The sequence below is a fragment of the Rhinoraja longicauda genome, chromosome 5 (genome assembly GCF_053455715.1).
Source record: "Rhinoraja longicauda isolate Sanriku21f chromosome 5, sRhiLon1.1, whole genome shotgun sequence".
Lineage (NCBI taxonomy): Eukaryota > Metazoa > Chordata > Chondrichthyes > Rajiformes > Arhynchobatidae > Rhinoraja > Rhinoraja longicauda.
In genome coordinates this window covers 87,888,866-87,903,923 of record NC_135957.1, presented here as the reverse complement: position 1 = coordinate 87,903,923, position 15,058 = coordinate 87,888,866, and the positions used below count along the sequence as shown (strand labels likewise).

Here is a 15,058-nt window from a genome sequence, read left to right as displayed (position 1 = left end):
GCAACCTCCGTGAGGCAAACACACTCGGCCCCGCTCCCTGACCTCCGTTAACGTTAACAAGTTCCGTTAGCCTACACTGTCCGGGCTTACAGTGTCCGGGCCTGCACTGTCCGGGCCTACACTGTCCGGGTCTACACTGTCCGGGCCTACACTGTCCGGGCCTACACTGTCCGGGCCTACACTGTCCGGGCCTACACTGTCCGGGCCTACACTGTCCGGGCCTACACTGTCCGGGCCTACACTGTCTTCACTGGAATTTAGAAGGATGAGGGGGGATCTTATTAAAACATATAAGTGTAGGGACATACGGATTGACCAGGGGGTCTCGAACCCTTGGATTGGATAACGGGTCAGGTAGTTAAGTAAGTGTGTGTCCTAAACTAAGTGCGTTGCGGTTTGTCACGGGTTTCACTGCAGAATAAACTTTATTGGCAACATCACCCGGTTTGGACTCGCTACATTGGTGACCTCGAATGTGAGATTTGAAGATGACAGCAGAATGTCACAGGTGGGAGCGAGCAGTGGGCAGCAGAGCACGAGCGCCATTCACCTACCGCCGTTCTGGGCCCATCAGCCGCACCTGTGGTTCGTACAAGCAGAATCCCAGTTCCATCTTAAGAGGGTGGAGGAAGACCAGGAGAAGTTGCACCACCTGGTGAGCTGTCTACAGGCGGAGGTGGCCGCGCGGGTGGGTCGGTATCTGACCATCCCACCCCAAACCGAGCAGTACGTGGGGCTCAAGAGACTCCTACTGAGGACTTTTGGCTGGAGCCAGAACCAGCGGGCTCTGAGGCTCCTCCATTTACCAGAGCTGGGGGAGCAGCTGCCATCGGAGTTGATGACCGAGATGCTGACCTTGGTGGGTGACCATCAGCCGTGTATGGTTTTTGAAGCGGCTTTTCGGGAGAAACTGCCCAGGGGCGTCAGGTTAGTGTTGGCCGACGTCTTGTTTGAAGACCCGGTAGCGTTCGCCGAGAAAGCCGACGCGCTCGTCAGGGAGCGACACACCCGAGACGACTCGGTTAATCGTGTCTCGAGGCCCAGCAGCAGTCGGTGGAGCGGCCGAGAGAGCGATGCATCGGCTGCTATTTCGCAGTCAGCCCGCCAAGATAGGGGCTGCAGCACCTGCTTATTGGCAGCGGGTGCAAGCAACAGGGCCGCACAGACGCAGCTGGTGTTTTTTCCATAAGCGGTGGGGCAGTGAGGCCCGAAGCTGCAGAGCCCCGTGTTCGTTTCCGGGAAATGCCTCGGCCGATCGAATGTAGAGGCAGTCTCGATCGGCCGCCTCTACGCTACGGATCAAGGCACCGGGACCGTCTTTCTGGTTGATACGGGAGCGGTCGTGAGTATTGTGCCCCCCTACGACTGTGAAGTTCGAGCGGGTGGGAAGGGGCCGCCCCTCATTGCGGTGAACGGCAGCCCCATCCGCACTTACGGTAAAAGGGCCATGTCCCTGTCCCTGTCCTTCGAGTCCAGGACCTACCGTTGGGATTTCATCGTTGCGGATGTGGGCCAAGCCATTTTGGGCGCAGATTTCCTCTGGGCTTTTTCGTTGGTCGCAGACGTCCGCGGGAGGGGCCTGCAACCCTCGGCTGGTGTACGGCCCCGAGGTACGGGGCCTGCGGCTCCTCCAAGCACCGCCCCACCCAGCCCGGCGATGGTCTCCAAAGCATCTGGGGTGTGGAGACCATGTGGGGATTTCCGGCGACTCAACGCGGCAACCCGGCCGGACCGCTACCCGATCCCTCACATACAGGACTTCTCAGCCAGCCTGGAGGGGGCTACAATTTTTTCCAAGATCGATTTGGTGCGGGGATAGGGGGTGAGGTGGATTACCAGGACCTAGCGGAGGCTCAGCGCCTGGAAGGAACTGCCGCAGTGTACGCCTCCACAGCCTCGGGGCTGCGTTTGGAACAGGTGGCGTGCGGCCCCACAGGTACCAAGTTGTGGTGCGACGTTTCCCTTCCACGCCCTCGCCCGGTGGTGCCGACCGCCCTGCGGCGTAAGGTTTTCGAGGCCATTCATGGCCTGGCACATCCGTCCATCAGGGCGACTTCGGCCATGGTGGCCGCCCGATTTGTCTGGCACGGCCTGCGGAAGCAGGTGGCAGCCTGGGCACGCGCCTGCATCCCGTGCCAGACCTCCAAGGTCCATCGCCATGTCCAACCCCCGTACCAGAATTTCGAGGTTCCCCCCGTCCGTTTTTTCCACATCCATGTGGACTTGGTTGGCCCGTTGCCCCACTCCAGGGGCTATACGCATCTACTGACGGTGGTTGATCGGTTTACACGTTGGTCGGAGGCGCTCCTGTTGTCGGACACCTCGGCGGCCTCCTGTGCACGGGCCCTGGCGTTGCATTGGGTGGCCCGTTTCGGCGTGCCGGCTATCATCACCACAGATCGGGGGCCCAGTTCACCTCGTCCCTCTGGGCCGCACTGGCACAGCTGTATGGGTCTCGTTTACAGCAGACCACTGCGTATCATCCCCAAGCCAACGGGATGGTAGAGCGCCCGTGAGGTATGGTTTCGAGGGTTCTGGGGGGGGTCATGTAGGGACATACGGATTGGCCAGGGTGTCTCGAACCCTCGGATTGGCTAACGGGTCAGGAGGTGCGGGAGCGCGGGGAATTCGTCAGTCTGGTGCCAAACTCTCAAGATTAGGTAGTTAAGTAAGTGTGTGTCCTAAACTAAGTGCGTTGTGGTTTGTCACGGGTTTCACTGCAGAATAAACTCTATTGGCAACATCACCCGGTTTGGACTCGCTACATAAGATTATTAAGGGGTTGGACACGTTAGAGGCAGGAAACATGTTCCTAATGTTGGGGGAGTCCAGAACCAGGGGCCACAGTTTAAGAATAAGGGGTAGGCCACTTAGAACGGAGATTAGGAAAAACTTTTTCAGTCAGAGTGGTGCTGGCTCGAAGGGCCGAATGGCCTACTCCTGCACCTATTGTCTATTGACCCTCCACCCTCACGACAGAGAGCAGTGACAATGCCCCTGGGTAGACAAGTCCTGGCAACATCCTCTTCCATCTTCTCTGTACTCATTTCACTCCTCCTCTTCTCTCCGTTTCCGACACCCTTTCATCTCCTTTTTCACCTCCAGCCTTTGGCACTTACTCCACCCATTTGGCACTTACTCCACCCATCAGCCACTCACCCCCCCCCCCACCTGTATCCACCTATCACTCACCAGGGTTTGTCCTGCCCCACTTCTCTTTCCCAGCTACCCCCCCCCCCCCATTCTATCAATCCGAAGAAATGTTCTGACCCGTCATCTGTCCGTTCCCTCCACAGATGCTGCATGACCCGCTGAGTTCCTCCAGCACTTTGTGCTTTACTGAAGATTCCAGCACCTGCAGTTTCTTGGGATTCACCTTTTCCATTGCTGGTTGCTCAGGACAACACAACAGGTGATGTGTAGATCTGCTGATACTACGGCTGTACTCTCTTAGTTTAGTTTAGAGATCTAGCACAGAAACAGGCCCTTCGGCCCACCGAGTCCGTGCCGACCAGCGATCCCCGTACACTGACACCACCCTACACACACACACGAGGGACCATTTACAATTTTACAAAGCCAATTAACTTACAAACCTGCGGGTCTTTGGAGTATGGGGTGAAACCAGAGCACCCGGAGAAAACCCAAGCAGGTCACGGGGAGAACGTGCAAACTCCGTACAGACAGCACCCGAAGTCAGGATGGAACCCGGGTCTCCAGCGCTGTGAGGCAGCAGCTCTACCCGCTGCCCCACCGTGCCGCCCTTCTGCTCAGAGACCAAGGAACCACTTACCCAAAGAGGCAGCAGATAGACAGCGGGTTCCTCAAACAGGCCCAAGAAGAGATCCACAAGGATAAAGAAGTAGGTGATTCCCTGCGTACACCAGTGGTTGTATAACTTGTAGAACCTGGGATGAAGACAAAGGTTCTTAAAGTTAGTTGGTGCTTGAACACTCACTACAGCTGCTGACGTTATAGACAATAGACAATAGGTGCAGGAGGAGGCCATTCGGCCCTTCGAGCCAGCACTGCCATTTAATGTGATCATGGCTGATCATTCTCAATCAGTACCCCGTTCCTGCCTTCTCCCCATACCCCCTGACTCCGCTATCCTTAAGAGCTCTATCCAGCTCTCTCTTGAATGCATTCAGAGAATTGACCTCCACTGCCTTCTGAGGCAGTGAATTCCACACCTTCACCACTCTCTGACTGAAAACGTTTTTCCTCATCTCCGTTCTAAATAATAATAATAATAATAATAATAATAATAATAATAATATTCATTTATTGTCATTGCAACGAGTACAACGAAATTAAAAAACAGCCAATCCTGACGGTGCGTACAAACATATATGCAATAAATGCAAAAACAAATAAATACATAAATACAATTAAATTAAGTACAAGATTTTTTAACGGTGTTGCCTAGTGCACAGGTAGTGTTCAGTTCTCGTATGGCCCTGGGGTAAAAACTGTTCTTAAGTCTGTTTGTTCGGGATTTGATTGACCTGAAACGTCGACCAGAGGGCAGATGAACAAACAGACGGTGGCCGGGGTGGGATGGATCTTTTATTATTTTGCCTGCTCTACTGAGGCAGCGCAGGCTGAACAGGTGCTCCAGGGAGGGCAGTGAGCAGCCGATGATTTTCTGGGCCGTCGTGATGACCCTCTGAAGGGCCTTCCTGTCCTTTTCTGAGCAGCTGGCATACCATGTGGTTATACAGTATGCCAGCACACTCTCGATGGAGCAGCGATAGAAGGACAACATGAGCTTCTCCTGCAGGTTGGTTTTCCTGAGGATCCTCAGGAAGTGGAGTCTCTGCTGTGCCTTCTTTACTGTGGTGATGGTGTTGGTAGACCAGGTGAGATCCTCTGCGATGTGGCCTACCCCTTATTCTTAAACTGTGGCCCCTTGTTCTAGACTCCCCCAACATTGGGAACATGTTTCCTGCCTCTAACGTGTCCAACCCCTTAATAATCTTATACGTTTCGATAAGATCCCCTCTCATCCTTCTAAATTCCAGTGTATACAAGCCTAGTCGCTCCAGTCTTTCAACATATGACAGTCCCGCCATTCCGGGACAGTTGGCACCCCTACATGTACTGCGCCAGCTTCACCACTCCCATCCATAGCGTCCCCAGTCCAAACACGCTGGAGAGCGCGGAGACGATTTACGAGGATGTTGCCAGGACCCGTGGGCCTGAGCTACAGGGAGAAGTCGGGCAGGCTGAGACTCTATCCCTTGGAGCGCAGGAGGATGCGGAGCGATCTTATAGAGGTGTACAAAATCACGAGGGGAATAGATCATGTAAATGCACAGTCTTTTACGCAGAGTTGGGGAATCGAGGACCAGGGGACATAGGTTCAAGGTGAGAGAGGAAAGGTTTAATAGGAACCCAATGGGCAACTTTTTCCACGCAGGTGGGTGTATGGAACGAGCTGCCAGGGGAGATAACTGAGGCAGGTTGTATAATAATAATTTTTAAAAGATACTTGGACAGGAACATGGATAGGAAAAGTTTGGAGGGATACGGGCCAATCTCAGAGGTTACGGGGAGAAGGCAGGAGATTGGGGTTGAGAGGGAAAGATAGATCAGCCATGATCGAATGGCCGAGAAGACTTGATGGACTGAATGGCCCATCACCTGTGAACATGAACCTAGGGCAAATGGGATTAGTTTAGATAGGGTAATTTGGCCAGCATGGACAGTTGGGCCGAAGGGCCTGTTTTCATGCGGTGGACCCAGTGACAGTGAAGCCTCTGTCATTTATCTGTGTCCTTTGCTGCTGTATCTGTGGATTACATGTAGGGTTGCCAACTGTCCCGTATTAGCCAGGACATCCCGTATTGTGGGCTACGCTGGTTTGTCCTGTACGGGACCGCCCTTGTCCCATATTAGTAGGGTTGCCAACTATCTCACTCCCAAATACGGGACAAAGGGTGACATCACCGCCCCGCGCGCCACGTGACCTCACCCAGCCAGAGGCCACGTGCTCCGGCTCCACCAACGGCGGCCGCCCGGGCCGGGAGCACGTGGCCGCTGGCTGGGTGAGGTGATGTGGGGCGCGGGGCGGTGACGTCACCCAAATTGTCCCGTATTTGGGAGCGAGGAAGTTGGCAACCCTAATTACATGTTGTGTGATATGTTTCTCGGGGATGGGCTGCAATGAGAAAATACATCGATATCAGTAACTCTTAACTCTGCACAAATACTAAAGACTTGAGACTCAGTGCTAGTGATGCAATAGTAGATCATTAACCTCCTACCTGACAGCCGTTGGTGATGTTTCAAATTGGATGTTCCTGTTATACTGAGCGTCGGAAACGTAGGCCGCAGCCAGGTGCAGTTGCTGTGAAATTATAAAACCAACGAGAGTTGAACAAGATGAGAACAGAGAGGGACCCAGTGTGGGGGGGGACTGCTGAGGTTGGGCGGTCACGGTGGTGCAGCGGTAGAGTTGCTGCCTCACAGCACCAGAGAACCGGCGTCCATCCCGACTACGGGTGCTGTCTGTACGGAGTTTGTACGTTCTCCCCGTGACCCGCGTGGGTTTTCTCCAGGATCTCCGGTTTCCTCCCACACTCCAAAGACGTAGAAACATAGAAAATAGGTGCAGGAGGAGGCCATTTGGCCCTTCGAGGCAGCACCACCATTCATTGTTATCATGGCTGATCATCCACAATCAGTAATCCGTGCCTGCCTTCTCCCCATATCCCTTGATTCCACTAGCCCCTAGAGCTCCATCTAACTCTCTCTTAAATTCATCCAGTGAATTGGCCTCCACTGCCCTCTGTGGCAGAGAATTCCACAAATTCACAACTCTCTGGGTGAAAAAGCTTCTTCTCACCTCAGTTTTAAATGGCCTCCCCTTTATTCTTAGACTGTGGCCCCTGGTTCTGGACTCCCCCAACATTGGGAACATTTTTCCTACACCTAGCTTGTCCAGTCCTTTTATAATTTTGTACGTTTCTATAAGATCCCCTCGAGAATCTATAAGACGTACAGGTTTGTAAGTTAATCGGCTTGGTACAAATGTAAATTGTCTCTAGTGGGTGTAGGATAGTGTTAATGTGCGGGGATCGCTGGTCGGCACGGACCCTGTGGGCCGAAGGGCCTGTTTCCGTGCTGTATCTCTAAACTAAACTAAACTAAGGAGGACCCAATAGACAATAGACAATAGGTGCAGGAGGAGGCCATTCGGCCCTTCGAGCCAGCACCGCCATTCAATGTGATCATGGCTGATCATTCTCAATCAGTACCCCATTCCTGCGTTCACCGAGCCTTGCGGTACCCCACTAGTCACTGCCTGCCATTCTGAAAGGGACCCATTTATCCCCACTCTTTGCTTTCTGTCTGTCAACCAGTTTTCTATCCATGTCAGTACCCTACCTCCATGGGGGGGGGTCGCTGAGTAAACAACGATGATCTATCGGGACTATAATAAATAATTTTGTAACTTTGCCGTCTGCCTCTACCTGGCAACTCTGTGCGTACTTTGTGTATTGGATGCAAAACAAATACATGCGACAATAAAGTATAATCGAATCATAACTTAGTTTGAAATTATCCTCGAACAAACACAAAGTGCTGGAGGAACTCCACAGGTGATCAGTCTCAATCAGTCTGAAGAAGGGTCCCAACCTGAAACATCATCTGTTCATTCCCTCCACAGATGTTGCCTGACCCGCTGAGTTCCTCCTCCATTTGTGTTTTCGCCCAGATTTATCTGCATTTAACTCTATCTGTTCTTTCTTGGCCCGTTGTTCTAGTTGATTAAGATCGTGTTGTAATCTTACACTGATCAGCCAGATGGAGTTTAAGAGACATTTAGACAGGTGTATGGATGGGATAGGTTTCAAGGGAGATGGGCCAAATGCGGGCAGGTGGAACTAGTATATATACCCTGATCAGCCAAACCGTTATGTGAATAACATTGATTATCTTGTTACAATGGCACCTGTCAAGGGGTGGGATATATTAGGCAGCAAGTGACCAGTCAGTTCTTGAAGTTGATGTGTTGGGTGCAGAAGAAATGGGCAGGAGTAAAGACCTGAGCGACTTTGACAAGGGCCAAATTGTTATGGCCAGACGACTGGGTCAGAGCATCTCTGAAACGGCAAGGTTTGTGGGGTGCTCCCGGTCAGCAGTGGTGAGTACCTACCGACAGTGGTCCGAGGAGGGACAAACCACAAACCGGCGACAGACAGGGTGTTGGGCGCCCAAGGCTCATCGATGCGCGAGGGCAACGAAGGCTATCCCGTCTGGTCCGAACCGACAGAAGGTCGACTGTGGCACAAGTCGCAGAAAATGTTAATGGTGGTCACGGGAGGAATGTGTCACAATACACAGTGCATCGCACCCTGCTGCGTATGGGGCTGCACACGGAGGACCAACAGCATATTAGACAATAGACAATAGACAATAGGTGCAGGAGTAGGCCATTCAGCCCTTCGAGCCAGCACCGCCATTCAATGCGATCATGGCTGATCACTATCAATCAGTACCCCGTTCCTGCCTTCTCCCCATACCCCCTCACTCCGCTATCCTTAAGAGCTCTATCCAGCTCTCTCTTGAAAGCATCCAACGAACTGGCCTCCACTGCCTTCTGAGGCAGAGAATTCCACACCTTCACCACCCTCTGACTGAAAAAGTTCTTCCTCATCTCCGTTCTAAATGGCCTACCCCTTATTCTCAAACTGTGGCCCCTTGTTCTGGACTCCCCCAACATTGGGAACATGTTATCTGCCTCTAATGTGTCCAATCCCCTAATTATCTTATATGTTTCAATAAGATCCCCCCTCATCCTTCTAAATTCCAGTGTATACAAGCCCAATCGCTCCAGCCTTTCAACATACGACAGTCCCGCCATTCCGGGAATTAATCTAGTGAACCTACGCTGCACGCCCTCCATAGCAAGAATATCCTTCCTCAAATTTGGAGACCAAAACTGCACACAGTACTCCAGGTGCGGTCTCACCAGGGCCCGGTACAACTGTAGAAGGACCTCTTTGCTCCTATACTCAACTCCTCTTGTTACGAAGGCCAACATTCCATTGGCTTTCTTCACTGCCTGCTGAACCTGCATGCTTCCTTTCATTGACTGATGCACTAGGACACCCAGATCTCGTTGAACTCCCCCTCCTCCTAACTTGACACCATTCAGATAATAATCTGCCTTTCTATTCTTACTTCCAAAGTGAATAACCTCACACTTATCTACATTAAACTGCATCTGCCATGTATCCGCCCACTCACACAACCTGTCCAGGTCACCCTGCAGCCTTATTGCATCTTCCTCACAATTCACACTACCCCCCAACTTAGTATCATCTGCAAATTTGCTAATGGTACTTTTAATCCCTTCGTCTAAGTCATTAATGTATATCGTAAATAGCTGGGGTCCCAGCACCGAACCTTGCGGTACCCCACTGGTCACTGCCTGCCATTCCGAAAGGGACCCATTTATCCCCACTCTTTGCTTTCTGTCTGTTAACCAATTTTCTATCCATGTCAGTACCCTACCCCCAATACCATGTGCCCTAATTTTGCCCACTAATCTCCTATGTGGGACCTTGTCGAAGGCTTTCTGAAAGTCGAGGTACACCACATCCACTGACTCTCCCTTGTCAATTTTCCTAGTTACATCCTCAAAAAATTCCAGTAGATTTGTCAAGCATGATTTCCCCTTCGTAAATCCATGCTGACTCGGAACGATCCCGTTACTGCTATCCAAATGCTCAGCAATTTCGTCTTTTATAATTGACTCCAGCATTTTCCCCACCACTGATGTCAGACTAACTGGTCTATAATTACCCGTTTTCTCTCTCCCTCCTTTCTTAAAAAGTGGGATAACATTTGCTATTCTCCAATCCACAGGAACTGATCCTGAATCTATAGAACATTGAAAAATGATCTCCAATGCTTCCACTATTTCTAGAGCCACCTCCTTAAGTACTCTGGGATGCAGACCATCAGGCCCTGGGGATTTATCAGCCTTCAGTCCCATCAGTCTACCCAAAACCATTTCCTGCCTAATGTGGATTTCCTTCAGTTCCTCCATCACCCTAGGTTCTCCAGCCCCTAGAACATTTGGGAGATTGTGTGTATCTTCCTCAGTGAAGACAGATCCAAAGTAACGGTTTAACTCGTCTGCCATTTCTTTGTTCCCCATAATAAATTCCCCTGCTTCTGTCTTCAAGGGACCCACATTTGCCTTGACTATTTTTTTCCTCTTCACGTACCTAAAAAAACTTTTGCTATCCTCCTTTATATTATTGGCTAGTTTACCCTCGTACCTCATCTTTTCTCCTCGTATTGCCTTTTTAGTTAACTTTTGTTGCTCTTTAAAAGAGTCCCAATCCTCTGTCTTCCCACTCTTCTTTGCTATGTTATACTTCCTCTCCTTAATTTTTATGCTGTCCCTGACTTCCCTTGTCAGCCACAGGTGTCTCTTACTCCCCTTAGAGTCTTTCCACCTCTTTGGAATAAATTGATCCTGCAACCTCTGCATTATTCCCAGGAATACCTGCCATTGCTGTTCTACCGTCTTCCCTGCTAGGGCCTCCTTCCAATCAATTTTGGCCAGCTCCCGCCTCATGCCTCTGTAATCCCCTTTGCTATACTGCAATACCGACACTTCCGATTTTCCCTTCTGCCTTTCCATTTGCAGAGTAAAACTTATCATGTTGTGATCACTGCCTCCTAATGGCTCTTTTACCTCTAGTCCCCTTACCAGATCAGGATCATTACACAACACTAAATCCAGAATTGCCTTCTCCCTGGTAGGCTCCAGTACAAGCTGTTCTAAGAATCCATCTCGAAGGCACTCTACAAACTCTCTTTCCTGGGGTCCATTTCCAACCTGATTTTCCCAGTCTACCTGCATGTTGAAATCTCCCATAACCACCGTAGCATTACATTTTTGACACGCCAATTTTATCTCCTGATTTAACTTGCACCCTAAGTCGAGGCTACTGTTTGGGGGCCTATAGATAACTCCCATTAGGGTCTTTTTACCCTTACAATTTCTCATTTCTATCCATACTGATTCAACATCTCCTGATTCTATGTCACCCCTTGCAAGGGAATGAATATCATTCCTTACCATCAGAGCAACCCCACCCCCTCTGCCCACCTGTCTGTCTTTTCTATACGTTGTGTACCCCTGAATATTCAGTTCCCAGCCCTGGTCCTCTTGTAGCCATGTCTCAGTGATCCCTACAACATCATACTTGCCCATGACTAACTGAGCCTCAAGCTCATCCACTTTATTTTTTATACTACGCGCATTTAAGTACAACACTTTAACTTCTGTATTTACCTCCCCTCTCACATCGTTCACAATTGGCCCTGCCCTTAATTTCTTTTCCGCTCTGGAACTTCTGTTCCCATTCTTCCTAGAGTCTTTTGCAATATCTCCTGTATTCCCTTTTACCTCATCTTCATATTCACAATTTGTTAACCCCTCCCCCCCACTACTTAGTTTAAAGCCACAGGTGTCACACTAGCAAACACTAGGCAGGTGGGCATAATGTTTTGGCTCATCGGTGTAGATAACCTTCTTCACTGACCGCTGTGCCATCAATATCAGTGTCATCCGTAAACCTAGGTTCAGGTTTACTATTGTCATGTGTACCGAGGTACAGTGAAAAGCTTTGTTCTGCATGCTGTCCAAATAGATCAGACGATACCATACATAAATACAACCAGTTCAAACTCAGAAAACAACAGGTAGAGCAAAGGGGTAGATACAGAGAGCAGAATATAGTTCTCAGCATTGTAGCGCATCAGTTCCACAGACAAAGTCCAATGTCCGCAATAGGGTAGAGGTGGATCGGACAGTGCCCTAGCTTATGGAAGGGCCGTTCAGAAGCCTGATAACAGAGGGGAAGAAGCTGTTGCTGAGTCTGGTGGTGCGCGCTTTCAAGCTTCTGTACCTTCTGCCGGACGGGAGCGGGGAGAAGAAGGAATGGCCGGGGTGGGACAAGTCTTTGATTATGTCGGCTGCTTTCCCGAGGCAGCGTGAAGTGTAGATGGAGTCAGTGGTGGGGAGTGTGGTGTGTGTGATGGGCTGGGCTACATCTACAATGGTGGGGAGTGTGGTGTGTGTGATGGGCTGGGCTACATCTACAATGGTGGGGAGTGTGGTGTGTGGGATGGGCTGGGCTACATCTACAACTCTCTGCAGTTTCTTGTGGTCTTGGGCAGAGCTGTTCCCAAACCAAGCTGAGATGTAACCTGTAGTATAAGAAAATAACTGCAGATGCTGGTACAAATCGATTTATTCACAAAATGCTGGAGTAACTCAGCAGGTCAGGCAGCATCTCGGGAGAGAAGGAATGGGTGACGTTTCGGGTCGAGACCCTTCTTCAGACTGATGTCGGGGGTGGGACAAAGGAAGGATATAGGTGGAGACAGGAAGATAGAGGGAGATCTGGGAAGGAGGAGGGGAAGGGAGGGACAGAGGAGCTATCTGAAGTTGGAGAAGTCGACGTTCATACCACCGGGCCGCAAACTGCCCAGGCGAAATATGAGGTGCTGCTCCTCCAATTTCCGGCGGGCCTCACTATGGCACTGGAGGAGGCCCATGACAGAGAGGTCAGACTGGGAATGGGAGGGGGAGTTGAAGTGCTGGGCCACCGGGAGATCAGTGGCGTTAATGCGGACCGAGCGCAGGTGTTCAGCGAAGCGATCGCCGAGCCTGCGCTTGGTTTCGCCGATATAGATGAGTTGAACCTGACAGTCTCCTTTCTCGGTGCATCTGTGGAAGTGTGTAAGAGTCACTGGAGACGTGCTGAATCTCCTCAGTCTCCTCGGGAGGTCGAGGACTTTGTGGCAGCTCCATCACTGGTTGGTCCATGATAGGTCGTTGGCATAATGAGTGGAATTCTTTGCCACAGACGGCTGTGGAGGCCAAGTCAATGGATATTTATATGGCAGACAGATGGATTCTTAATTAGTACGGGTGTCAGGGGTTAAGGGGAGAAGGCAGGGGAATGGGGTTGAGATGGAGAGATCGATCGGTCATGATTCCTCACATTTTTCCTCACACCCTGACTGATGGAGGCCAATGCACCAAAGGGCCTGTTGGACGGACGGAGGGAGGTTGCTGAGTGATTGAATGTGAAGCCAAAATCACAACACCTCGCTCTAACAACTGAAGTAACCCCCGCGGAAAGTGTGCGTGTTTCTTTAGATTAAAACCACGAGCCTCACTTGGAATGAACAGGAGCTGGGGCTGACAGGAAGATGTGGAATGTCAACTCTTGCCCCACTCTGTGTTTCCATTTAAAAACAGGAAAGCCAAGAGGGGAAAAATGTCAAGCTGAAACTATATAAAACAGGCAAGATACTGGCTACAAATGGGCTGCAAACTGCTACAAACTAGCAACAAACTAGCAACAAACTAGCTAATACTGGATACAAACTAGCTACATATTAGTTACATGCTGGCTACAAACTAGCTACAAACTAGGGATACAAACTAGGCACGAACTAGACAATAGACAATGCTACAAACTAGCTACAAACTAGCTAATACTGGATACAAACTAGCCACATATTAGTTACATGCTGGCTGCAAACTAGCTACAAACTAGCTAATACTGGATACAAACTAGCTACATATTAGTTACATGCTGGCTGCAAACTAGCTTCAAACTAGCTACATATCATATCATATCATATATATACAGCCGGAAACAGGCCTTTTCGGCCCTCCAAGTCCGTGCCGCCCAGCGATCCCCGTACATTAACACTATCCTACACACATTAGGGACAATTTTTACATTTACCCAGCCAGTTAACCTACATACCTGTACGTCTTTGGAGTGTGGGAGGAAACCGAAGATCTCGGAGAAAACCCACGCAGGTCACGGGGAGAACGTACAAACTCCTTACAATACAGCACCCGTAGTCAGGATCGAACCTGAGTCTCCGGCGCTGCATTCGCTGTAAAGCAGCAACTCTACCGCTGCGCTACCGTGCCTAGCAACAAACTAGCTCCATACTGCATACAAACTAGCTCCACACCACATACAAACTAGCTGCAAACTAGCTGCAAACTAGCTGTATACTGGATACAAATTAGCCACATACTTCCGACAAACTGGATACAAAATAGCTACAAACTGGACACAAAGTAGCTACAATCTGGATGCAAGCTGGCCACATCTGCTGCGTATTAATTTCCCCGCTCTCTCCCTCCCTCTCTCTGTGTGCCCCTCTCTCCCCTTCTCCCTCCCTCTCCCCCCTCTCTCTCCCCCCCTCTCTCTCCCCCCTCTCCCTGTGTCTCCCTCTCTCCCCTTCTCCCCCTCTCTCTCCCTCCCCCCCTCTCCCCTCCCTCCCTCTCTCCCCCTCCCCCCCCTCCCCCCTCTCTCCCCCTCCCCCCCCTCTCCCCCCCCCCCTCTCCTCCCTCTCTCCCCCTCACACAATGCTGCCTGTGCGGGCTGGGCTGGGCTGTGCGGGCTGGGCTGGGCTGTGCGGGCTGGGCTGTGCGGGCTGGGCTGTGCGGGCTGGGCTGGGCTGAGGGAGATCTCACTCACCTCATGGTCCATGAGGTTGGGCTCGGCTCTCCCCATGTCCCCACTGCCCGGCTCCAGCTCCAGCTCCGGCTCCTTGTCCACCCGCTGCTGGGCTGCTGCCGCCGACATCCCCGCTCCCTGCACTGCGCCCGGGAGAGGAGAGATGGGGTGGGTTGTGCGGGTCCGGAAATTTCTGTGAAGCTTTAGTAAAGTTTTAAAACTTTCTGTGGAGTTTGTGTGGATTTGGATGGAAGGAGAGAGGGGGGAGGGATGGGATGGGAGAGGGGGTGGAAGAGGAGATGAGGAGGGGGGGAGAGGGGAGGAGTGGAGAAAAGAGGAGAAGGGGAAAGAGGAGTGGGGAGGAGAAGGGAGACGTGGAGTGAAGAGGAGAGGAGAAGGGAGAGGAGAGGAGTGAGGAGAGGAGTGAGGAGAGGAGTGAGGAGAGGAGAGGGAGAGGGGAGGAGAGGGAGAGGAGAGGAGTGAGGAGAGGGAGAGGAGAGGGAGAGGGGAGGAGAGGGAGAGGGGAGGGAGAG

The 15,058-nt window shown here is 51.3% G+C and overlaps 1 protein-coding gene across 1 annotated transcript in view; it reads right to left on the bottom strand.

Annotated features, from left to right (window-relative positions):
* Positions 1-14,654, bottom strand: part of tpcn3 (two pore segment channel 3) — a 45,834-nt gene extending 31,180 nt beyond the window's left edge. Inside the window, exons 1-3 of the mRNA XM_078400275.1 lie at positions 14,547-14,654; positions 6,270-6,352; positions 3,794-3,908 (exon numbers count right to left, since the gene is read on the bottom strand). Of these exons, the coding sequence (XP_078256401.1) occupies positions 3,794-3,908; positions 6,270-6,352; positions 14,547-14,654 (306 nt within the window). The remainder of the gene's footprint in view (positions 1-3,793; positions 3,909-6,269; positions 6,353-14,546) is intronic.
* Between the last annotated feature and the right edge of the window lie 404 nt (positions 14,655-15,058).